Below are 27,827 nucleotides of genomic sequence, written 5' to 3' on the forward strand. Positions count from 1 at the left end.
TTTTTATTTGAAGGACTTAAATCTAATATTATTATTTTGTATAACTAATTGAATTATTAATAATATACATTAAATTATATTCATATAATATCAAATTGGTTAATTTTTCAAAATATAATATTATCTTGTATTTTATTTTTACTTATAAAAATCAATTTTTTTTGTATTCGATAATTTTAAAATTTTAATTCATGTAAATATATGTAATTTGTATTTAGATATATAATTTTTAAAATATTTTAAGAATTTCAGTGTCTGAAAAAAAATTATGCACGACGTGTCATAAATGGAATTTAACGAACTCGTTTCTATGGTACTTTTCGGAGGTCGTCAAAATAAATCAGTTGTGACGCAAAAATGTAAAGTAAATGAACTAAAATTAACATCATAAACTGTGAAGATCTTAAATAATAATTTCTAATTATGTAATGATACGTTTTTTTCGTTGAAAATCTTAATTACATTATACTCTAGTTAAATATCTGTCGAAGTCACATCGCATCAAAGTGCATTAGTGAAAACCATATTAATATAATAATTATTATTATCATCATTATTATATAGTCTCTAATTATCCTGTGGAAATAATAATAATTGGAAAAATAGCGGACATATAAATAATTTATATATTATTATAGTTACCATATATTAAGTATGATAAAAATATACACTAGACAAATGTATTCAACAAATAAGGAATATACTAGGTGGTAAGTAGTTATCATCTAGCTTCAATTCTACCTATCTATAAGTTACAAACAGGAGTAGTTATTGAGTACCTACATAGTAATATAACATACAACCATATAGGTATTCCATGTATGTATCTATCTACCTAATAAAAGCAAAAATATATATCTACTGTCAACTGTCAAGTCACAAAGGCTGCGTTGTGACACTTAATAACAAAAGAGAGAGCAATAAGTTGGTTTGTTGGTCCAAACGGATGATGATCGTAAAATGTAGTTTTTAAAGTTTATTTTAGGATTTATCCGATTCGTTACCGTCACCTAAACAAACATGATTTCGGTATCCAGTCGATAAAAGTTTGAAAAGTAATTATGTGTGTGTGAATATTAGTATAAAGTGGCACGTGATGATGGCGACATGTTAAGGGTTGACATGGTAGAGGGTAGAAGTAGAGTATGGTACAGCTCAACAGCTGTGATAGATACATTGTGTTCACATACATACCCGCATAAGTATTTATATATATACTCGTATAAGTGGGTGTGGTCTAGATTGTTTGTTTGGAAAGTTAAGCTAAAGTTTATGCCCATCAGACTGAAACTGAAATTTTCCACGAGTTGGTGATATCCATTTGAACGAAATACAGGTAGAAGTAGAGGAGGAGATAGTGATTTAGTAAAGAAGAATATTGTGTGAATTTCATCAAAGTCCAAGTACCTATTTTAAGATACAAATATCCGGATTATTTGAATTTTAAGGTATGTGTTTTCACTGGTCTGATCGGATATATTTTAGTTGAACAGTCCGTCAAAAACTCATAGAAGTTAACGTTCTGCAGGTATTTGATTGGTAAGCATTGTACGAACTAAAAAAAATACAAACTAAACTAATATTTTATAAACTAATAACATATATATATATATATACATCGCCACCAAACTTAATTTTCCAGATAATATCTAAACGGTCTCTCAAACTAGATCGAACATAATACGAGCATAACATTATAAAACAAACTATTGCAATGCTCGAGTACATAATATATGGCATTTTCGTATGAACTTATCTTTATCGGGTGGTATAATAACATAGTATTATCATGATGACAAGATGGTACAATAAAGTTTATAAAGCTGCGAAAATGTTCGCCTATACCGGTTGCCGGTTGGTGAATGAGCCGTTGATGAGATAGGGTGAGTGTATCTCGTAGTCAGGCCCATCAAGGTTCTATAATTGCGATGGCCTTGAGCTGTTCAGGTCGGGCCGGATGTCAGCTGACTACCTCGTCCGGCGGGTTGTTGGTGAGCGTGTTCCACAGTGGTGACCTGACTGGTCGGGGTGGCGGTTTATCCGTCTGTACGGCCACCGATATCCTGGCGATGGCCAGCACGTGTTGCTAGCTGTCTGGACACACGAGCGCCTCGACCGCTCCGCCGCCAACGACTCCATCACCATCGGCCACAGTCCCTGATCCGGCCAATGGTCCACTACCAGTAGCTCCACCACAGCTGCTGTCCATCTCGCTCCGCTCTTCCATGACGGGATCCAGGTCACAGGACGCGTACGATCGGCTCTCGCTGCGCAGCGGGTGGTTCCGACCACCGGATGATAGTGGCGACGGCAATGCACCACCACTGGCGTTCGCCCCTGCTGCTAGGTATACGCCTGCAAAAACACATACTCCATACCTTTAATATAATTTTACATTGATTATTGATTATATTATTAAACATGTACGATAGTAGACACAATTTGAAGAAAAAATAATAATTGTGGATAATTCACAGATATAAATGTGTAAATTATACAATTCGTACATTTATTCGTTATGATCTGAATAATGCACTGCGTTTATTGGTCAAACGAATTATCTAATCGATTGGATTAATTATATATTTATACTTTACCTATTTAGTAATTTAAAAATGAATGACAATAGGAATAAATCTTATGAAACGAGCAGGTACTTTAAAATAAATTTAAGATAGGAAAGAGAAGGAATTAATGTTTTCAGGTATAAATCTATTTCTTAATGCCTTCTAGGCATTAAATAACTAATTGAAAATGTATGCCTTAGATACATAATAATAATAATAATAATAATAATAATGGTAGCTTAGGATCGATAAGAAATAAATTCAGAGTCTAATCAAACCTTTTTCTATTAGAAGTGATACTTTAATTCAGTGGCCGTTGGTTCCATTTTGGTGGAAGAGCGGTGAGTTATCTTGAGAGGAATAAGTTTATAGGTATAGGGAAACTGCATTATGATTCTCATATTAATATGACATAAAGCCAGGCAATGTAATTTATAGTACTATAAACATATAACACGAAAAATGAATGCGTTTTTCTTGCACAGATATTTATGAAATAATAATATATTTTGGGAATTATTTTTATCCACCGCGTATATTAATACCTGTTCATAGATTGGCTACATGATTTTATTTTTATAACAAAATTATATAATAATTATTGCAATATTACTATTATTATATATGAATAATTTTTTTAATATGATATACCTTTTGTTTATGTTACTATTATCCCGTCACCGGTCGCGTGGGGTAAATAATCTCCAAGTTTATTTATAAGTACGTGTTTTTCCGTAATTATCTGTAATATAGTTTCGTAATTACGATTAGCTTATCAAAATCACATCATAATTCGATAATGACATTTACTTCATCGAAAACTATTTTAGTTTGTTCGGTGCATGCGAGTCAAGAACAATTTATTTGTTTGGACAATAATTACCCCGCGCGACTGAAGATTAATTTATTATTTTACATTTTTTTTAAATTTAATTTTCTCTTGATTATTATTATAAAAAACATGGAAGAAATTGAGAGACGGCGGATTGAGTGTCTTTTAGAAAGCACAGAAGAAGATGATTTATTAGGAGGCTTTTCAAGTGATGATAATGATAATAATACACCAACATATAAACCTCATGACCAAAATACGGATACAGAACAGTCAATTTCTAGTGCAAGTTCTATCGGAAATATTTCTAATGAATCAGATTCTGAATATTCGTACCATGAATCTGATGATGATTTACCTATATCTATGAGACGCAACTTTTTTATTGGAAAAGACGGAACAAAATGGAATAGAAAACTAAAGGTTCGTGTAAGAATCGTGAATTATAATAAAGTTACAGAAAAATCAGGAGTTAAACTTATAGCTAAAAGTGCAAAAACAATTTTGGAGTGTTGGATGCTATTTTTTTCAAATGATATGTTAGAGCATATAGTAAAAATGACGAATATATATATTGAAAAAGTTCGACCTAATTACAATAGAGAAAGAGATGCTTCGGAAACATGTGTTCGCGAAATCAAAGCACTTTTGGGCATATTATATTATTATATACAATTGGTAAGTTAATTTTTTTCAAAAAAATTTAAAAATTGTTTATCATTTATTATTTTATTTTAGGAGCAATAAAATGTAATCATAGATCCACTGAGGATCTTTGGAAAATAGATGGGTGTGGAGTAGATATTTTAGCATGTGTTATGTCGGAGCATAGATTCCGTTTTTTACTTCGTTGTATACGATTTGATGATATCCGAGGAAATCCGAGATTTATTTGTAAATAATTGTAAAAATACATATACTGTTTCCGAATACTGCACGATTGACGAAAAATTACAATCATTCAGAGGTCATTGTTCTTTTAGAGTATATATGCCAAATAAGCCCGCAAAATATGGACTAAAAATGTTTGCTTTAGTAGATAGTATTAATTATTACACACTCAATATCGAACTTTATGCTGGTAAACAACCAGATGGTCCATTTTTAGTTGATAATGCTGCATCTTGCGTTGTAAAACGATTAGCAAACCCAATTTTGAATACTGGTAGAAATATTACATTTGACAATTGGTTTACTAGTTTTCCATTAGCAGATTAGTTACTCCAAAATAAAACAACTGTGGTAGGCACAGTTCGAAAAAATAAAAGAGAAATCCCTCCCGAATTTCTCATTTCAAAAGGTCGTGACTTATATTCGTCATATTTTGGTTTTTCAAAAAATAATTCAATCGTGTCGTATAAAGCTAAATCAAATAAAATAGTTTTGATAGCTTCGACAATGCACAATGATAAGGCTATTGATATGAATACTAGAGAAAAATTAAAGCCAGAAATGATTACGTTTTACAATTCGACCAAAAGTGGTGTAGATACTATGGATTGGATGACTGAAAACTACAGTGTGGCAAGACATAGTGCTCGTTGGCCTCTTATAGTATTTTATTCTCTACTCAATATTGGAGGACTAAATTCAATGATTGTGTACCAAGAAAATACGCAAGTAAAGAAAACACGTTTAGAATTTTTGAAATCATTGGGTAGGCAACTTATGGAGGATCAACTAAAGTACAGAATGACAATTAGCAGTCTGCCCAGATCACTAAAAACAAGACTTCAAAATTATGTTACGGTAGTAAAACATTTTTTTTAAATTTATTTATATTATAGGTTGAAAGAGAAGTGCTCCCTCAAAAGTTGAGAAGTTCGAACCGATGTGCTTTTTGTGAAAGAGCGAAAGACAAAAAAACCACTAAAGTGTGCACCAATTGCATAAAGCATATATGTAGAGATCACTTGATAGAAATTTGCCCAGATTGTTTTACATTATAATAGTATTGTATTACCTTACAGTTTTTATTATTTTTTAATTTTTATTCATAAAACTAAAGACCCATATGCAATTCAAATTGTACAATTATTTATGTATATTAATTATAAGTATTGTTAGTTATAAAGTACCAACTTAAAGTAATATTTTAAGTATATTTCATATCATGGAAAATTTTTACCCCGCGCGACCAAAAATAAAAATAAATTACGCAACCAGTGACGGGTTATACACGTATGTAGTTAAATGTTTTAGGCGAGAATTTAATGTAGTTTTTAGCGATTTTTGCCACTTATGTAATTACACATAGGCACTGGAGAACCTGCTGAACAATAGCATACCACGTTATTTTGACATTGTGTGATGGTTGAGTAGATCTATAGAAAAGTAAAATACTGAAAAGAAAACTATAAGAAAAATGTGGGCACTACGCTATTATTATAAAGATCAAATGAGAACAATGAAAATGTTTCAGGATATGAACATCCTTACGTTTTCTAAAAATAAGAAAAAATACGGTATGAGTGAAATAGAATTCCCCTCCATTTCTTCTGATGTTGTTAAATTTTTAACTAATCGTATTATAAATGTGTTATTTTTGAAATAAAAAACTACTTTAGTACCTTATTGTTGAATCATTTAATAAGCATATAAATAACAATATTATCAAAAGAGTTTTATTTACTTTTAAATTGAATTTCATCAATATTCACCTGCATGTCCCACTGAAATTAATAATATAAGTATTAAAATTTCCTTTTTGAAAGAGTTCTGAAGTTTTTTTTAAATTTTTTCTCAATGTTTTTAAACATATTACGATCTACATCAATAATGTCATATATAAAGTATAGATATTGTTGCAGGTGTAGTTTTATTAACCTTTAAACTCTCTAAACGAAAAAAAAATTCTAGAATGAGTTTTGGGTATATGATATTGCTATGGACTGGCGTCCCGTATTGTTTGTTTACGGTCAAGTGGGTAGGTAATTATCACCTGGGTAGCTCATTATACCACAGGGGTGGATGCTAAATGAAATAATCATTAGGTATAAGACTCGTCTCGTATAGGTTAATAAATCAAAAACATAAAGATGAATTAATAATTCATGGAAATATGTTAACATTATAAATATATACCACAAATACATACATGAACGAAATAAGAGTTATAGATAAGCGATTGCGTACACATGAGAGCATACACGAGAAGAGTTCCATGAAATAATAAATATTTTTGATATTATAACAGCACTATGTTGGAAGTGTGGTCAACAGGATACACGCTTGCTTCAGGGCGTGGATAGTCAGCATTTCCGTTGGCATTAGATGATAACTCAGCATCCGTGGCAATAGCAACAAGAGCAAGTTGGGTATGGTGAGTAGAACGTAGGACTACAGGGTGCCCCGTGAGGATTTACCCATTGCGATATCTCCCAAAATAATGGTGATATCGAAATTCTGGTTTTGTAATAAAACTCAGAGGGATAAGAACTACAGTCGTTTCATATTTTAATGTTTTGGTAAAAAAGTTAAAAAATATATTTTTATATTTAGCTGTTTCCAAAAAAATTAAAGATAGCCATTTTATAGAGTTTATTTTTCTAAAAATATTGACATTTCAAAATTTTATTTTCATTAATGTCCTGATTTTTAATATTTTTTTTAGTTTCAAGAAAAATTGTGAATTATTTATAACACCATAATGTTATCAAACATGTGACCCGCCGCGCCGCATGCATTCCCATACGGTCGGCAGAATACTTTCCGTGCTCCTAATAGTAATAAATTTATAATCATATTTTAGTTCTTCAAAACTAGAAAAAATATCAAAAATCAGGAAATTAATGGAAATAAAATTTTGAAACGTCAATATTTTCAGAAAAATAAACTCTACAAAATGGCTATCATTGATTTTTTGGAAATAATTAAATAAAAAATTATATTTTTTAAATTTTTTACAAAAATATTAAAGTAAATTTAAAAATGAAATAATTGTAGTTCTTAACCCTGTGATAAAACCATAATTTTGATATATCCATTATTTCGTGAGATATCGCAATGGGTAAATCCTCGCGGGACACTCTGTATAAAAGAGACCACCGAAACGTCCTGTATTCAGACGTAATTTGATTAAGTACACCAGAGCACTTTCACGCTAGTCTGTTTTCTGTTTTAAATAATTTGGACTTAGAATAATTCGAGCAGTATAATATTTTGTACTTAGAAAATAAACTGGTCAAATCGAATATTTTCTAAACTCAAAATATTTTCACCGATCGAATTATTCAAGTTTTTTTGTTTTGAATTTAAAATTTACTTTACGAATATGTATTTAAATTAAATTGCATCAAATATAAATTAAATAATACTCTTCGAGTACACACCAGAGTCGCCTTATTCATCATTCTTAGTTCCTTATACCTGTATCCTGTAGGCGATGAGATCACTACAATACCTATAATTTATAGGTCAGGCATTGGCGGTGATATGAAAATCTATTCACTTAATATAGGAAGAAAATAGGGACTTCAGCGGAGATGAAGCTGACATAACGAATATAATTTAGCTCTTCTAAATTAAAATCGAATTAGTCCTGAAACAGACAAAAAGCGTGTATAGGAAACTCGGTGCGACAATTCAATCAGTCTTTATACTGTCAAACACTTGAATTCGTTATCACCTAGCACGGTCGCCATTATAAACGTATTATGTATATTATTATATACATATAAGCTGCGTTTTATCACACGACATGTTTTTTAACAAAATATTAAATCCTCGTATCTTCCTTTGGTATACGAATAATTCATAAGAATGAATATTCTATATGTAGGTAAATTTTATAAAAACAGTCTATCAGTTAAGGCTCTTATGTGCATGGTAGATGCCGAGTGTATCTAATTTTTGAGGCCACCGTAATGGATTTGTTAATAATTTGTGTCCAATGCAAATAACAATTTTAAGCGGAGACGGTCTGCTAGATTTTTACTTAGCATATTTTCTCATATATTTATATTGCTATTGTAACTGTAAAACTATTATAGTAATTTAATTTAATATTGCTTTAATGCGGTAGGTTGACATAATTTTTGCATAAAAAATGTCAATTTTGTCATATTTTAAATTATTATATGATTAATGATTATAGTATGTATTTATTATTTATATTATATTATTACAATTGGTGAAAAGTGGTATCGATGTAAAATTATATGGTAAAATGAATATAAATATCTTTAAAATTTCATTGTTAATGAATTGTTGAATTAATGCAACATGAATAATATTTTTGATGAAGCAAAATAACTAAGATCGTTATATCCAATTTTGTAAGAAATTAAACCTAGTTAAGTGAAATTACTTATGAAGAACTTTGTATTTCATTTTCAAGCTTATTGAATAATTCTTCAAATTTTTATCAACTCATTAGAAATAACTAATTGACAATTTCATCAAAGTTTAAACTTAAAGGGAGTATACAAATATTATGGAATATTGCCAAACGTAAGGTATATATATTAAAAGTTATGTGTTTTCAAAAATAAAATAATTTTGCAACTTTTACAAAAATTATATTTTTTGAAAATATTGTTTTATCTTTATTAAAATAAAAAAAAAATTAAATGTCTATACATTACTCAAAAATAGGAAACATATTTTCAAAATTATCATACTATGCCCAAAAATAATAATGCGAACATTTAAAGTTTTTGAACTAAAACAAGATAGAATTAGTCAAAAGCTTATTTCTCATAAAATTCCAGACTTTCCTAATAATTGAGAAAAGCACTGTACATTTTTTATTTTTGTTCTCCTAAATTTACCCATAATAATATTCCTACAGAATAGGCGATGAAAGGAAAAAAAGTAATAAGTAACAATTGCCATTGTTAATCAATACATTATACGCACCACTTAAAATTAAAAATAATTGTGACATTAATTTCTTAAGTTTGTGAAATAATTTCAATTCAGTGGGAGCTAAATAGTTTACAATATATTATGTTATAAGTGCACGTTTGTATACGTTTTTCTTTAAACGATCATTAAAATTAATTTTAAACTAGGTAAATAATTGCACTTATTTTATTTACTTTGATAAATTATAACATGACATAAGCATTTCTCAAATCCTTTAACTCTTATATACCTGATGGAAAAGATCATTGTATTATTTTAAGCATGGCATTTAATTATTAGGAATAATTTTAATTTATCAACACCTATCTAACAACTAACAAAACCCAAGCAAATCTAAATATATCATTGTCATCAACAAAATGTCATCTCTTGTCAAATGGCCAAGAGATTAGTGCCTAAACTAGAACATTAAAATTACAACGTTGGTATACAGTTTTCCAACTAATAACGGGCTTATTCAAGTAATATAGACTATAGTGAAAGTGACCTATGGTTGTGTCTCCTGCAATATTACCTCGATCCCAGCTGGTGAGCCCCTAATGCAGTGGCACGGGTTGTAGGATTTATTTAGGTGGACCTAACGATAACAGTTGAGTAAATCATTGTCGTCCGGGTAAGTCCTAACTTTGACGTTCGTTTTAAAATATTACAACATGTCATCGGACGTAATATACCCATTTACTTTACTTACAGTCATAATATGTGTGCTGTCGTATAGTTTATAGGAGTTTGATATTTTCTGAGTATAATTGATTCGTTCAATAAATAATTCAACTATAGCGGATTGGATTTTCTCGTTTATCTATGATTCGTATATCATAACTTATGATAATATTATAAATACGTACCTATATATGTACGTGACGCAGTCACCAGGATATGCATTCAGACACGGTATGTGGTATATACATACGGTAGGTATAGGTAAATGTGTATAATATCGTCACGCATATTATATTTATTAATTTGTAGTGCACAGGGGTGATAGTAGATACCTATATAATAATATGTTTACCGTGAGAGAATCAATCACCTCTTGCTGTGTGGCTTAAGAATATGTTATTCTACTCTGTTCAGTGCCCACTGCTACTGCGTTTTTTGAGGTTCTATAACCAGTATGGTTTAGTATATTATTTTTGATACTGAACACGATTGATACTGAAAGATTATATCCACATTAAATATTAGTTGTTATTACGAAAAAACTGTAACCATCTTACGCCGGTGGAGTTGGATTATTTAAACTTAATTGCAACCTGTGGTATCAATTGGTTAAACACGAATTTTCAATCGACGTCAATAATTTCAAACGTTATGATATTTGATGTTGTATTATACTCGTATTTGTATATTGTAGTACGGTACTACGGCGTGATATTATATTTATTATTTACCCATATTATCTTAATTTATAAGGATACCGTTTGCCCACGCGATTTATTTAGTATAACGATACTAATATAATGTTATACGATATAATTCATTATAGTTATTGTAATTCTAGATTTCGTTAATATTTAGTCGTCATTATTGTATATTCATATGCTCGTAAATCGACACATCACTTATTCATAGAAAAATAAGATGTACTTGGCCTAAAGTAGGTCAATTAGTATATATTTTTAAGTATCGTCATTCGTCAATCACCTTGTCAATTATAATGTGCCATTATAAAATGTGCAATAAATAATATATGTATTTTGTCTTACTATAATGGCTTATAAAATAACGACCTATTGAAATCGAATACGTTTAATTAAAATAAGTGTTTCACCTACTCCAAGCGTTGCAGTGAAGGGTCTTTATTATTTTAACCGTATTTCAAAATAATTGGAATTTTCCTTTGTTGTGAGGAAAAGACAAATAACTTTCTCCCTTTTAGCTGTACGTTAATGTGTCTATTTAATTTCCTCTAAATCGTACTTTGCCAACGACCAATAGTATAAACCGTATCGAAAGAAAATTATAATAGTAATAGTATATGATATATATTTTGCATGCATGATTAGTATGGTAGCAAAATGATCAAATTTCAAACAATATTATTAGTTTGAACATAAAACAGCCATCACAGAAATTATAAAAGCATTGTCGTGTGGGTAATGTTTTGATAATAATTTTTATGATAAATCATAACGCTAATAATTTAATCTATACTATTTTATTTGAATATCATTATGATGAACTGAAGAAGATTAAAATACACGCTGTTTACCTAACAACTTATGTTTTTCGTTATAGTGTAATTAATTACTATACCTACAAATAAATTGCTTATATAATAATAGTTAATGGAAAACGTGATATTATAACTTCAGAAACTCTTAATAATACTTATTAAATAAAAACAATTGGGTATTATTGAAATAATAAGGTTGGACCGTGATAGGTTAGGTTAGATTATTTGTGTAGTTAATCATACAGTAATAGATTTGGGTCTATTACTACATATGGAAGTTGATACTTAGTATGGCGTCCTATTTACATGTATAATAGTCACATCTTATATTTTGACTCATTATAAAATCTAAAATTCATAAATCAAATTCGACTAACGGATTTGAGACTGTTTTTTAGTAAAAGAATGTAACTATAGTTTAAATTTGAAAATCAAGTTCTGTATGTCATTATTAAATTATAAATTCTTTGATGATTTAAGCATTTGAATTACAGGTTTACTAAAATTATTATTATTAATTTAATAAAACATCTATGACGATAAATACGTTTTAATGAAACATTTTTTGGTAATTTTGTAACATGTTCATAATTTTATAAACTTTGAGACCTGTATCATATTCATAATTGTTCTATTGCCATACGATATCGTCAAACTAAATTTGAAACATCCCATTAATGTCACCAAATATCTCTTTAAATCATATTGCTCCTACCAGAATCTAACAAAAAATGTATTAACACTAAAATTAACAATATGATATAAATGTTCTTGTTTGATATCACTAGGATTTAAATGTATTTAATGACCTATTGCTCGTGGTATCTCAAATGTGTATAGTATGAATTGTATTGTAACCTTTGAAAAAATTATTTTAATAATAAAAGTCAATCTGATTTTCTGATTACGCAAACTTAATTTAATATTGCGTATAATAATTTTCAATGATTACATGGGTGAATTTTTTACATTTTTTTTTTTATTAAAAATGTAAGTCATTATCTGTATTATCTACAGTAATATACTAATATGTTTATGTTTATTATAAACGCTTTAGTAAAAAAAAGTCACAATTATGTACGTATTTGATATATTTAATAATCTAACATATTTTTAAAGACGTAGTTGATAAGAATCTGTTAACAATTTTTTTTTGTTTCTAATTAAATGTAGTACTTTAACTTGAATAGTTTCTACACCTTTGGTTTTTAGAGTACGGTAACGTTTACGACACAACCGCTACGTGATGTTGAACCATTTGGCGAGCGTAGATATTAGAAATAGGATTTCATCGTGCTTAAATGACCTATACAGCATTAATGGTGTACCCAAAACCATAGCTAAATATTTAAAGTATGCATAATATTAATGTCTATAGAATAAACAAGCGCATGCCCACAAATAATAATACGGTACTGCTAAGATAACCAATAACTTCATAGATTATATTTTTAGAATAGTTTTTCTTTCAAAATAAAACAACATCATCACTTGTACGATATGAACATAGGATATTGACTTCCTCATTTTTAAAAATATAAATTTACTATTATATCATTTTTAAATCACGTCACAATACCATTAGGTCCTAAGCACATAAAATTAACGACCCTACATTCACAATTTGTAGGTATAATGCGTGTTGGTTACCTACAACTGTTTTATTGTCGGAAAAGTGCAGTATAATATCATAAACAGGAAAAATAAATATTAATGGGCCTGGATACACTATATTGTGATTATATTATATATATAAATATAATTTCCTTAAAAAAATATTGCAACATAAAACTAATAATATTATATAGAGCCTTGTTATTGCGGATGATGTACTAAAACATTACGATGCTATCGGTTGAAATCATAAAATTATCAATAAATAAACTTTATCTGCCTAGCTGTAAATAATATAATTACGTTTTATATTCAGTTCGCGTTTTGTTAAAATTCTTTAGTTCAGTGAACGAATTTACTTTTCAGTTAATATAGAAAACATTACACAACCTAATAAAATACCTAGCCTAATAGTTACTAATGTAAGTACGATGTAAAATGTATAATATCCATATTTTATATCACATATTCACATATTACATTATACATTTATACAACACTATTAAACATACAAGTGATAAATAGGATTTGGACTACTTGTAACATCAACGTTTACCTTTTGTTATCATTTAAACAATTGTTTTATTATTCAAGAAGATTTATTAATAAAGTTTAAAAATGTCATGACATTAATATTATACCTACATTATGTATTTAACCAACATTATGTTGATAATTCGCTGAGGCCATTCACCTAAAATATCGTTTATTATCGTTTCTAACTATGCGTAACCGTTGTTTTATAAAATCATTTATAATAATAACGATTAATGTTGTAAAGAAACTAGAATTTCTTTGGGGACTTATTAATTTATTTTAATATCACATACCATTATTATAATCATCACACGGCGATATAGATAGGCAAATCTGGTACACCACGGTCATGGGTTCATTGTTTTTTCATATAATAAAATATTACTAGCTGAACCCGTGCACTTCGTAGCCCGTTAAAAATCTTACCTCTTATTATATGTCTCAACTCAAAATATGTGTTACATTTTTCATTTTACTATCAAATTTATATTTATAGTGTTTTATTTTAATTTTACCATAAATAAAGTATAAAATAAACATTTTTAAACCCAATGTTCAAAGTTGATGAAGAGGGCAATTGCCTAGATGCTTCACTATTCCCCTAGATTGCGCCTCTCTGTAGCTAATGCCCATAGATCATAGTATTGTCGGACTTATTATTAATAAAATCAAAATAAATAAACATAATGTAGTGATTTTAACTATTATTACTATGTATCAAGGTGGATTTATAAATCCACCTTGCTATGTATTTATGTTTTTATATTTGTGTTATTGCCGTGTATGAAAACGGAGACCATTTTTAATTATTTTAATATCTTATAGTTTATTGTAATAGCAGTTAGTTTATCCGTCACCATCCGTCGAGTTCAGACCGTGCAATATGTTGTAATATAGACATTATCTTTAAATGCTGTCATTGACTCATTGTTTTTTTTTCTAAATTAACATCCTGACGGTCGAATGATAAATGTAACCACCATATCATAAAGTTAACAACTTACTCTTATTCGAATATCTCAATGTTTTTCTTACGTACCAAATATTAAATATGCCACGGAACCTACTATGGTAGGTAATTGATATTCCTTTTTAAATAAAAACTAAATTTAAAAATAATATTAATATATTATACAACAATTTCACTGTTATGACAAAATTGTAAATGTATATACCAGGCAGTGCCGACAACTACATAGCATTCTTGCAGTAGACGTAGGAGTAGTGGGAGTTGTAAAGATGTGTGAGTGTACGCGGAAAATAATGCTCGTCGCTATGTAACAATAGCGTAAGCTTTATACTTCCAATAACTACTTAAATAATTAATTTTTTGGACTTTTCTCATTAGATGGCTCACATACACACCAAATACTCACGTTTAAAAAAAAAAAAAAAACGTAAAAATCGGGCCGGTAGAACTTCAGATATAACTGTCATACGAAATCGCCTCACGTTTTAATAATATAATAGATAGATAATATTATACTGTACCTATATTAGAATATAACGTTATCAATATAATAATTTAATAACTTATACAGTATTATAATAGATAATATTGTTTGTTAACATACAGAAAAATAACACGATGAAGTGGCCATTACAAATCATAGTGAAATATCAGTGTATTATATTTATAAATAAGTAAATAGTAATATTAGCATTAGTTAATTTATTTCAGACATCAACCTTTTAATTAACAATAAAAACTGAAAAGATTTGCGAATATAATTTATAATATGGCTAACATATGAATATATATTCCATAATATATTATGTGCAGGGGTGTTCCCATAGGGTATGCTACATATACGCCGTATACTCTCAAGAATTTTTTTCAATATTATGGGTATACTGCGTATGCTATCAATCATAATCGATATTATACCATTATTATACAATATTTATAAAGATTGACGAAATATACATAATATTATAGGAATGTATAAAAAATTTGGTTAAACATTTTTTCCATATTATTGACACACTCTTTACTGGCTTTAATTCTATAAACCATAAGAAAAATATTTTTACTGTATTAAATATTTATATTTGATAATAATATAGTATACTCTCAAAAAAATTTTTATGTGTGGATTATGTATTCAAATATACTTTGTTATTTAATCATTATGTATTTATGCGATACAAAAAGTTTTATAATTTAACATAAAATCAATCACGCAATTCGCAAACATATCTTGAAAATTATGAGATTTTTCAAATTTCTCCAAATACTATAAAATCTTGAAATATTATTATAAGTCAAATTATTGTATGTCAGTCAATTGAAACATTATTTTTTTCATTGTGTGAGACAGTAAATAATAAAAACGTATGCCATATAGTGAGTTCAGTCGAGAGATTAACATAAATGAGAAGTGTCTTGACTCGCGTTTGAATGTCATAATCATCACAAACCAATTATTATTCGGAAGAAAGTTACATACAAATTAATTATACGATACAGAAAATAATATTATTTCCTCAAAAAATTAAGAGTATACATAATATGGTACACTGGTAGCACCGCGGTTCTTAAAAACAATAATCCTGAACGAGGTATACACATTGACAATGACGAACGGTATTGTACGTCTATATTTATCATATGATATTGTATTGTATTGTATTGCTACATTATATAGTATTTTTGACGCTAAGGTAATTTGTTATTTACCCAAGGCTTTACTGTAGTGTATTTGTATTGTTATCCAGTGGTGTACGAGGGAGTAGGATTCTAGGGTATTTTCATTTTATAAAAAAATTTTATTTACTATCATTTCGGTAATTTTTAATAGATATAAATTATAACTAACTATACAAAAACTGTTAAGCAAATTATTTAAATTATTTACTCATGTAAAACTCTAACCAAAATAAAATCCTGCGTATACGCTATTGTTATTATCATAAAGTATAAAATACAGATAGCCTATGCCCTATAGGCGTATACAATCAAAGTGTCTAGATATAAAGTTGAAAAATTTGGCTGTAAAAAGTATTTCTATAGTGATTTCAACAAATGTTACTGATGCTATAATAATAAGTACTATAAAGTATAAAGTTAAAAAAAATATGAAGACACTGTAGTGACTTATGGCAAAAATTGGTAGGTATTTAGATATTGGATATAAAATGCTTTCTGTGAACCATTATTTTTGATATCAGACATGAAAAACGTTTAATCATATAACTGTTTATGTCAAATTGAAATAAAACTTAATTTATTTTTTTTTTTTTGTAAAAAGCGTAGGTAATAGCAAATATTGTGCTCAAACTTTATATGGTTTAACGGCGTAATAACATGGTTTTACTTTAGTTTCTTAACCATTTTATAGAATTTTGTTATATTTCACAATTGAATAAAGCAACTAACAAGTAATTTAATATCAGTTTTACAATATGTACCTACTTACATTCTTATTTTTTACATTTATTAAAATAACTTTCGTATAGTTTTATCTGTTATTATTACTTTTTCTACAAAACTGAGTGCTCCTTAAAGTTTCATAATGATCCACTTAAATGGTAAAATATGTAATACTGTGTTGAAAATAATATCTAGTTTTGTTGAATTTTAATAGTAGATGGTACTTTAAATTTAAATAGGTTATTAGTATTATTATTATTTTTTTTGTTTAAATATTTTTCTGAAATGAAATACAATAAAAAATTAACTAACAAATTTATTTTTGTACAATTTAATTTAATTTATTTAATTCAATAATCGTTTTATCATCTTTGGGAAACTTGACATTTTAACTGAATATTTTCTTAAAAAATATGTATTAGTCGTCAAATGATTTGTTTCAATACAATTTTTGACCACCATCGTGTGCTTTTTTATAGGCATATAAATATTTTTAAGCACAAATTTTGTTTATTTTTAAGACAGCTATATCCTATATGACGCGTTTTTTAAATTTTCAACTAATAAAAACTATTATATTTATTCACTATTTCATTTTCAATAAAAATGAGAAATAATTTGTATATATTGAGAGGCAACTAGTATATACCTCAAACAATATACGTATGAAGGACGACTTTGGTCACATTAATCTCTATAATAAAGTAAATTGTAGTGCATATTATGTATTATGTTTAGATAGATATACCTATTATATGTCACTTCTGCATGATGAGGATATTGGTTATTTCAATAAATTACATTATTATCATCCACGGACATCGCGTTGAATATAAACCTTACATATAGATATAAATTTATTACATATAAGCGGCGATTGAAATAAGGAAAGTAGCCTTAATGAAATAAATTTAAAAAAATATAGCTCTAAAAAATTAAAAATATTTTAAAGCATGTAATATTAGAGCGATTTGTTTTTATTTATAAATTATATTTTAAAAAGGTATATCATTACTATGGAGTCAACACTTTTTATTTTATCAAAGATAATTTAATATATCCCATACAAATTAAAAATTTAGATACCACTTGATACTATAATTTTTTTACCTCGTAGAGTATTGTTATATTTGATTCTTTGATAACTTTACTATCAATTGTTATTAATATTAAGGTATTGATGATTATTACACAAAAGTTAATATTTTTGATAAACAGGAAATGTTTAGAAAAAAATACATTTACACAGGAGGTCAATGTAATCTAGGGAATTTGTTTGCTGCTTATTAAATTTTTGTTGTAAGTCTTCCCTCCCCAAGATTTTACATAATTTATTTTTTATTTTTATTTATTTAATTGTGTCAATACACCGAATATTTTGACAATTTCAACGTAAGAATGGATATGTGTATCATGATGTTGTACAAAAAGTACAACTGAGAATATTATTTTCGAACGAATAATGAAGATATGAAGATGAATAGTTACAGAGATCATCATGTTAGAAAAAAGCGGGTAAGTCGTGGATGTCGCTCTGTTGTAGGTTACAAATGGGTTACTGTAATGGATGGAATTAAATCTGAATTCAATGGTATTATATCATTGTATACGAAAAACGATTCTGAACGGAGACGGTTTATCTGTCTAGGATATATTATAGATTATTAAAAATTAAAAAAAAACTACAAAACTGAAAATTATAAAGATTAGTATTTGAATAAATTCATTAAAGGAATGGGGGTTAACATACTTGTGAATCACTCTATTTAATGCAATGATTTATTATTTGTACAATATACACAATGTATAATGGTAGTTCTGAAAAAAAAAATGGTAAATTTAATATCTATACAGTTGTAAAATATCGATGAAAAAATTAATTTTGATGGTCTTGTAAACAATTAACGTTTTGTTGTGTAAATAACTTTTTAATTTGAAATCTATTACTGAACTGTGTAAGAAATATAATGGCATTTCAATGGGTATTAAACAATATTTTAAAAACTAATTATTTAAAGTTACACTTATAAAATATAACTAATATATGTACGTTGACTCACCGATTTTATGCATAGGACTAAACCGTGCCAAAGATATCACTCCTTGGTCACTTGTGCACGCTCGAGCAAATCTGAAATGTAAACGATGATTCGATTAATATCAAATAGAATATCAGCAGAATAAATAAATCAAATGTATGGCCATAAGCCTAAACATAATGATAATGATAAAATAATATTTAAACTATATTATTATTTACATTTAGCTACCTAAAGCAGTTTTTGAAAGTTCCACACCTAAGAAAAAACATAACCAAAGTTGAAATATTTACCTCATAAAATACCATTACACATATTTTAAGTTTTAACTGTAACATTATGGACATACAATTAAAAAAACGATGTAGATAAAACAAATTTACATACTTAAACTTCACTTGCTTCCATAGTTCGATCGATATGGAAAAAAAATAATGAATATATGTGCTAAACATTAAAAAAAAAAATAAATTTATGCAATTCACTCTTAATCCGGCATAGTTTTTATATTCATAGCAGTAAAAAATATAAAAATTTATCACATTTTTTTTTTTGTAGTTTTTTGAAATTTGTGTTTTGGCGAAATTGGATAAACCAATAGAAAATAATAATCTTTCCTCAAACGGGATTTAGTCATTTTGTTGTGTTAAAAATTTAAATACTTAATAATATTATTATTAAGTATTTTACATGTTTGCCTTAACGTATATTTACAACAGCATCGTTCAACAGTCAACATTCAACAATCAAATCAAATGTTAAAATTTAAGTATTATATGATATACACGTGAGTCTGCTGACATTTAATGGAATTATAAACCTACTGTGGCCACATAATATATATGACATTATAATGCATACGGAGAATTTGGAAATTAAAATATCAAAATAAACGAGCAATTGGCCATCATCAAGAAACATCTCCTGGAATAACGTAAACATTATCATACAAATTCATAACTGCGATTGACATCACGGACACACTGCAACATTACTTCTGTATCCATTTAGTAAAATATCTAACTGGAGTTTATAGAATCATACGCACTTGATATAAATTGCAGATGAACTTCCTGTAAGCAGCCATTATTGACAGACACAGATATGCGACCGATAAACTATAATGTATGCATTATTTAGCCTGTTGTTATTATATTAGTATAAATATGACTCACGGGAAATGATCAGGACTCGGTAAATTCACGACAAAAATTTATAGTATAAAATATTTAAACATAATGCACATATAAATCTTAAAATATGTGATAATATAAGTAAAAAATTACGAAAATTTGAAATTATTTTTTAGTTTAATATTTATAAAACCGTCAACTTTGATAGCTATCGAGGCTGGAAATTTCATACAGAGTTTACCATAAATTGTTTGTATTGATACAACCTAAATAGAAATATTTTTTTTACACACGTTTCGATTTAAAATGTTCAATAAAAATGTATGTTAAAACGAAAGCTAATTTTATTGTTATATTATTTTTTATTATTTTTTAATTCAAAAAATACTTCTCATAATGACTTGACTAATCATCACTACATATACTATTAATTAGTATACGAAAATTATAATTTAATTAAAAAATATCTAGATAAATTTTAAGCTACTTACAATACGATTTTATTATATTCTTTTACGGTAGGTTGGTATTGATATTTGACTTAACTAGTAATATTATATAATATTGAACTTAATATTATGTGCTTTGTTTTCTTCAAAAATTACTCTAACTTAAATAATTATTTAAAGAAAAATTAATTAGGTACTTTTAGCAATATAATGCGATTCCTTTATAAATATAGAATGACAGGACATCATTCTTAAATATCGTTTTTTTTTTTTTTTTTTTGAATGCAAAGGTACGATGATTTATTATTGAATTCAAATTTAAATGTCATTTTATGCAGTGACCTACTCAATAACGAAGTACACTTGACACTTACAGACAATCAGAGTGACTTTTCCACTATGATGTTATACATTTATTTACAAAAAAAAATGAAATGACAAATAAACTTAAACATTTTTAAACTTGAGTGCCAGATGTCATGAATTATATTATTTGCATTGAATTAGATTTCTGTTTTTTTTTTTTTTTTTACATTCTGAATGAAATGTATTCCAAAGCAAGTCTCCTATAGCACTAAAAAGTGATTTCAAGTTCTTTATTTGATATCGTTTATCTTAAATTATAATCCGTTAGTATACCTTAACATAATTTAACTATTAATCAAAAATATTGTAGTGAAATCATATTATGTAAAATAACAACATATGCTCAACAACTTACAATAAAATTAACTAGAAATAAAACTCATTATAGGTAGCTGTTTTGAAATGTTTGTCAGACCTAAAAACCCAATCATAAAACAAACTCGTTATTGAGATTAAAATATCAGTTTTTAGACAATTAACAATTATGTATATGCTTAAATCTATTCTGAAAAAGTGAATAAAAACGGTAAATGAACATTCGATAGCAATAAATAATATACTATATCACCATAGATATGCGTAATTTATAATTTTCATTACAAGTAAAATGCAACATGTATATAAATATATTTATACATCCATTGGAGTAGTATTACCATTAAATTATTCAATGAAAATTACAATATATATAACATAATAAAAATCTGGACAAAATATAAACACCACTTGTTGCAGCTTTTCGGGACATTTGTCTCACTTCATTCAATAGCAACAGACATTGGAGCTTGTTATTATAAAAAAAAACTAATATAATATATTAGAATGCATTGTTTTAATCACCATTCACAAATTTGACAAACAATTTTGCGCTAAATTTGATTAAAACTTATTTACATAGGTTTTTACAACAATTATGTGATTTTATAGTATTTTTAAGCTATTTGAGGGTTTATAAAATTTAATAAAAAAACACGACGAAGAATTACAGAAGATATTTAAAGTTAAATCTAGATAAATATTCTTATGATTTTATCTAGATTTAACTTTAAAAAGTGTTTTTTAATTCAATGGTAAAAGTAATAAATAACAAATTTAAGTTGTAGGTACACTGTGTATATGATAATATTTATGTATGATAACAATATGTCTTAATGGGTACTTTTCCATACAAAATAAATTATTCTTCACTGGAGATTAATTCTATTTTCACCATCGAGGCACTAGCGATCCTGAAAGCCATAGAACTAACTGAACAAAATTGGAAAAATACAAAATCTTTCTTAATCGCCAGCGACTCCCTTAGTTCTATTCTAGCTATACAAAACCAAGGGACATCAAATGAAATAATAAAAAACATACAAGAAAGAGCCTCTTCCCTTGCCCCCCGTTCGGTAACCTTCATGTGGATTCCTGCCCACAAAAACATACCAGGAAATGAAAAAGCTGATGTAGCAGCTAAAGAAGCCGCCTCCACCAACATCAATACCCCCAAATTAGACCTTTCGTCTTTCAAGGACACCGCCCGAAACTCCTTAATAAATAGCAAAAAGATTCACCAACGACTCTGGGACCAGGAACTGAACAACAAACTACATCAAATAAAACCTTTTCTGTCACCTAACCCAAATCCTCCCTCAAGTACGAGAAGACAACAAGTAATATGGACACGGATGAAAATTGGACACACTAACATCTCACACGTACACCTAATGAGAAGAGAGCCGAGACCAAACTGCGAACTATGCAACAACGCACCGATTTCCACAGCACACCTACTCCTGGAATGCCCTAATCTATCTGAACAAAGAAAAATCTTTCCACACTTAACATTAAAAGATATTTTAAGTATAGATAATTTTAACCTCCTAATAACATTCCTTAAAATAACTAATCTCTATAATAGAATTTAAATAATTATATATTACTCTGTTACCTATACCATTAACACCATATACCTGTATTATACTGTACTTCCTTTATTTAAATATTAATATTAAGATGATTGTAAATAACTTGTAAATATGTTTTTCCGGCTAATGACTTTATTGTTGAAGCCTTATCATTAATAAAAAAAAAAAAAAAAAAATTATTCTTAATTTTACGCGATGTTTTGCCTTTTTATATTCTGTTGATAATATTTAAAATCGTCAAGTAAATGTTACAACAAGCAATTTACATTTATTTTAAAGCTTTAAACTTATAAGAGATAAAAAATCATAAGGTTTAATAAATTATTATCGTTATTGGATTTTACATAATATCGGTTTTTACTTATTACTTAAACAATTTTAATACTCCCTGACTAATTAGGTCAATATAGTTTCTTTGATTATTTAATTTATCACATAAACAATGAGAAGATTATTTATGAACAAATATAAAGTTATTCAGTTATTATTATAATATAATGTTTCCTCATAATATATATCCTCATGTTGTAGTAAAAAAAAATGCATAAGATATATTTTGTGCTATGCAGCCTCTAAGTCACCCCACAAATTCGCCATATTATTTTTACTGGATAAAAATATTTATTGTGTCTGTAGCACTTGATTCAATTTACGTTAAATTTAGAAGTTTTAGGGATTATCTTTCATTTAAATATATATATATTATATCTATATTTTATTTATTATATATAATATTAAATTAAGCGTGTTTTATAATAATATGACTGTATTACATAAATCGTATAGTAGGTAACATAATCATATATTGCACACCAGCAAATCCATTTTCGCCTCATTAGATATACCCATTTTCACTAGATTTAGTGGTAAATTGTTTGTGAATAATTTATATTAGAAATGATATATTGATTTCGGGATTTTGGCGTATCATCTTAGTCATCTTACATATTCACTTATTTACTTCTATCAACCAAAACCCTCTCGCTATACTCAACTTTTTCATTATTATCGACTGTATGTTTATAAACTTTATGTTTGTATATGTATTTCATTTCTGCTAGAGCTAGATCAAAAGTTATAACTTTTTAGCTACTCGAATAGTTTTGTAATTGCCTGGGGTTTAATGCCTGGGAACCCGGTAAAATTGAATTTTTTTCAACTGTCTTTATGATGTCGATAATGTGCTTTCTTTTTGGATGTAAACGTAGACTTTTGAAGTTTGTTAGTGCACTGAATATGTTAGAGTATACACACCATTATACTGAGTCTGTCTATTGTTCTGCAAATCTTTTCTCAAATAAAAACTGCGTCGTGTCTGTAAGTGAACTTTTTGAATTGAAATCGGTGTTTTTTATATTATTGTGTACACGTAACACGTATATAATTAAAACAACTAACTATCAGTCTTAAAATTATTTGAAATATTATCATAGTTTCAACCTATGTAGCAATTCTTCCGTACATAGGTTAGGTACACTTATTAATTTATATTATTTTAGACATACCTACACATATAAAAAAAAAAATTTACATCGTATATTATTGTATCATATCGAATTGGTTTAACCAAAGAAATAGCACCATAAATGAAAAGTAATCAATATAATTATGTGTTATTATGACTATAATGGTAAACAAAAAAGTAACGAGTGATATTTTAATAACAGTTGTGTTTATGGCTTGATTGACAATAATCTTTAAAAATCTGCATTTAGATTAGGAGTATCAAACACGTTTAAATGTGATCTAATATTATATATAATCAGCATCGTAAAAATAGAATACTTAAATTCCTTAAGATATAAACACATAAATATAGTTTTTTTTTTTTTAATTATCCTGTGGCAACTAAGGCCATTGGGAAGGGGGTAGTACTGTAAGTTTTTATGGAACTGTAGGTTGGTTTTACACGTGGGTGAGAGTTTTGGCATTATTTCTATTGGGGCACCCGTAGGTTTCTGCCATGCCCCGGAGTGGGGGATGGCGGCACTTGTTCTCTGGACACCGTGACTTGCCTGGAGAAAAATGCCGCCCGATGGTCGAGTATCGAACCCGGTCCGGCTGAGCCACAGCCGACGCGGTGACCACTCGGCCACCTCGTCCCCCCAAAATATAGTTTTGTATATACACATTATTCAATATACAATCTCAGTGAACCAAATAAAAAAATGTTAACGTTAAAGGGATACAACACAAATATAAGCCTTCAAGGATATATTAATAGTTATTCCACGAACGTAAATATTCAATGTACACTAGTATTCTATATTGAATAGCTATGACTTCCCTATATGCACATTTGCAACCATGTATACCTACAATAACAGTAAACCATAGAACGAACTTAATTGATTTGTTTTCTGGTTAAATTCTAAATTTATAAAGTACAACCAAAAAAAAAGTGTTGGTTGTTTTACTTAATTATAATATAGTTATGACGAATTTTATATTTTATAATATAACTACCCACATAAATATTATTTTAATATAATGTTGATACAAGTGAAAATTAGGTAATAATACATAAATAATGTGAAATGTTGATCAAAATCGATATCGGTCAAAATACAAAATGTTGGTAATAATTATTACTATTATTATCAAATAAGCATAAATATATTCAAAAATGTATACTACCAATTAATTGTAATTAATCACATGCTACAGTATTATTAGTATGAATTTTAATTTAAAATGCATTTTTTTTTTTTTTGGTTGATCATAGACAATGCTTTTCAAGTACATGATTCGTTTCATGTAACGAGTGTTTCAAAGCTAAAAATTTGCACTTTTTGGTGTTTTTATGTTTTAAGAGCATTTTTTAGCATTGTTGGGTAATTTTTATGGTTTTAATGCATATTTTTTCAACATACCATTGCTACTGGCGTATTTATACTAATTAATATATTTATTAATATTTATATTAATATATTTATTAATATTTATATTAATATATATTTTAGCAAGCCTGGGCAAGTTAATGATAATTTTTAACTGAGTTAAGTTAAGTTAATGGAAAACATTTGAAAAAGTTTAAAGTTAATAGTTAACCTAATTCTTTTTTTAACTCAGTTAAGTCAAAAGTTTTATGAACATTTTCAATTAACTTATTAACTTAAGTTAAGTTAAGTTATTTTTTTTTTTTGTATAATATCCATATAAATAAAAAAAATCATAAATATTATTGACCACAGGAAATAGCCAATAGCTTTTCTATACATAGGTATTGAATTAATAAAATTATGTAGTAGGTATGAAAAAAATACAAAATTGAAAATGCCGAAACAAATACAATCCTTTGATTTATTAATACACTAATACAGACAAGTATTATACATTTTTTTTAAATTATTAAATAAAAATAACATGGTTTTTAAGAATGTACTCTGAATACTTTTTCAGGAAACTAAAAGTCTAAAACTGTTAGAGAATATAGCCAACTTTATACTTCATTATATTTATTATTTAATTATTTATAAATTAACTTAACTTGAATTTGATTAAAAGTAACTCGTTATTTAATAAGTTTATATCAATTCAAATAAGTTAAGTTAAAAATTAAGTTTATGAAAATTAAATTTTAAAAAGTTAAGTTAAAAGTTAAAATTAACTTAACTTTTAACTTTTTAACGCGTTTATGCCCAGGCTTGTATTTTAGTATCTATGTTTACAATAAATAATATTACTTGTTTTGGCAATAATAATATTAACAAAACAAATATTTTTCAACATAATAGTAGCATCAAGTCAATTTTTCCAATTTTTTTTTTTATAAAATAATAAATTTTAAATTAAAATACCAAATTATATAAAAAAAATAAATATAAATGACATTTTTAAGGTCGTTTTTTCAGGTAAAATGCATTTTTAAGAAGATTTTTGGTTATTCTTTAGAACTTGTACGGTTTTAAATGTATTTAAACCCGGGCCCTAATTATTAGTAAAGGTATGGTGTAGCTACGCTCTATGCGTATATATATATATATATGTATAATATACGAGTATGTATGAAAATGTATGCAAATTCAGATAATTGTAACAATTATGATAATGGCTCTTATATATTTTATTTTTAATTATTCTAAAAATCTACGTGCGTTATTACATAAAATAAAATAACGATGTGACTAGTATATGTATACTATATTTTATCGTGGAAAATGCTATTGAACAAAATTTTTTGTGTAATTTTTGAATACCACTCACATTAAATTTCCCTATGTTATGACAACAAGGGCAATTCCTTCAAGATTTATTTGGTCTATTCATACTTCGTGGCGGTCGCTGGATAGTTACGATTCTCTGTCGATGGATTTTGCCTTGTTGTTGATGTTGAGTAGCATAGTTGTTGAAGAAGGTTATATTGGGAATGCACGTTTCAATCTTAATGAACTTTTAAATTCCCCCATGATAGGTTTGTTGGATTCTGGTAGATGATTGTAGTAGATTGCTGAAAGTAATTGTGAATCCTAAAGAAGACCGTTTTTGTTGGTGTATGTTATAATTTTACTACATACATTAGGTGGTACGTTTAAAACACAGCTCTAAAAAGCGATTAAAACCTCGAGATATTTTCATTGGCTCTTTTCTTTAAATGGAGCATCAATCGACACTTAACCCGATAAATATTGTCTACACTTATTTTATCGATGAATTATCAAATATGTATATTGTATCACTATATACAATCTTCGGAATATCTTTAATCTGGCAACCAGTATTTGATCGCAGAGTTTACCACATCAGTCAAATATCTAATAATTTGTATGTTATCGAAACGTTGTTTGTCTATTTCCATGTTACATGCCATTTCGTATTTTATACACATATATGTAAAAATAGGTATGGGGTTAGTGGCTAAGCCCCTTAAATATTTCCTATTTTGTTTAAGCTTTTAAGCTTATTAAATAATAATATTATGGTATGGTTTTAGCCACTAGCCTCTTCCTATATCTTAAAC

At 27.5% G+C, this 27,827-nt stretch overlaps 1 protein-coding gene across 6 annotated transcripts in view; it reads right to left on the reverse strand.

Annotated features, from left to right (window-relative positions):
* The window catches only part of LOC107165878 (uncharacterized), a 119,198-nt gene continuing 91,371 nt past the window's right edge, over positions 1-27,827 (reverse strand). For all 6 annotated transcript variants that reach the window (XM_089225375.1, XM_089225376.1, XM_089225377.1 and 3 more), the window contains 2 exons: positions 19,031-19,101; positions 1-2,355 (listed from right to left, as the gene is read on the reverse strand). In XM_089225375.1, coding sequence (XP_089081501.1) covers positions 2,087-2,355; positions 19,031-19,101 — 340 coding nt within the window. In that variant the 3' untranslated portion in view covers positions 1-2,086. The remainder of the gene's footprint in view (positions 2,356-19,030; positions 19,102-27,827) is intronic.

This window comes from Diuraphis noxia, unplaced genomic scaffold (assembly GCF_037042655.1).
Source record: "Diuraphis noxia isolate RWA-SAM2 unplaced genomic scaffold, SU_Dnox_SAM2 contig0004, whole genome shotgun sequence".
In the NCBI taxonomy this organism is placed as follows: domain Eukaryota; kingdom Metazoa; phylum Arthropoda; class Insecta; order Hemiptera; family Aphididae; genus Diuraphis; species Diuraphis noxia.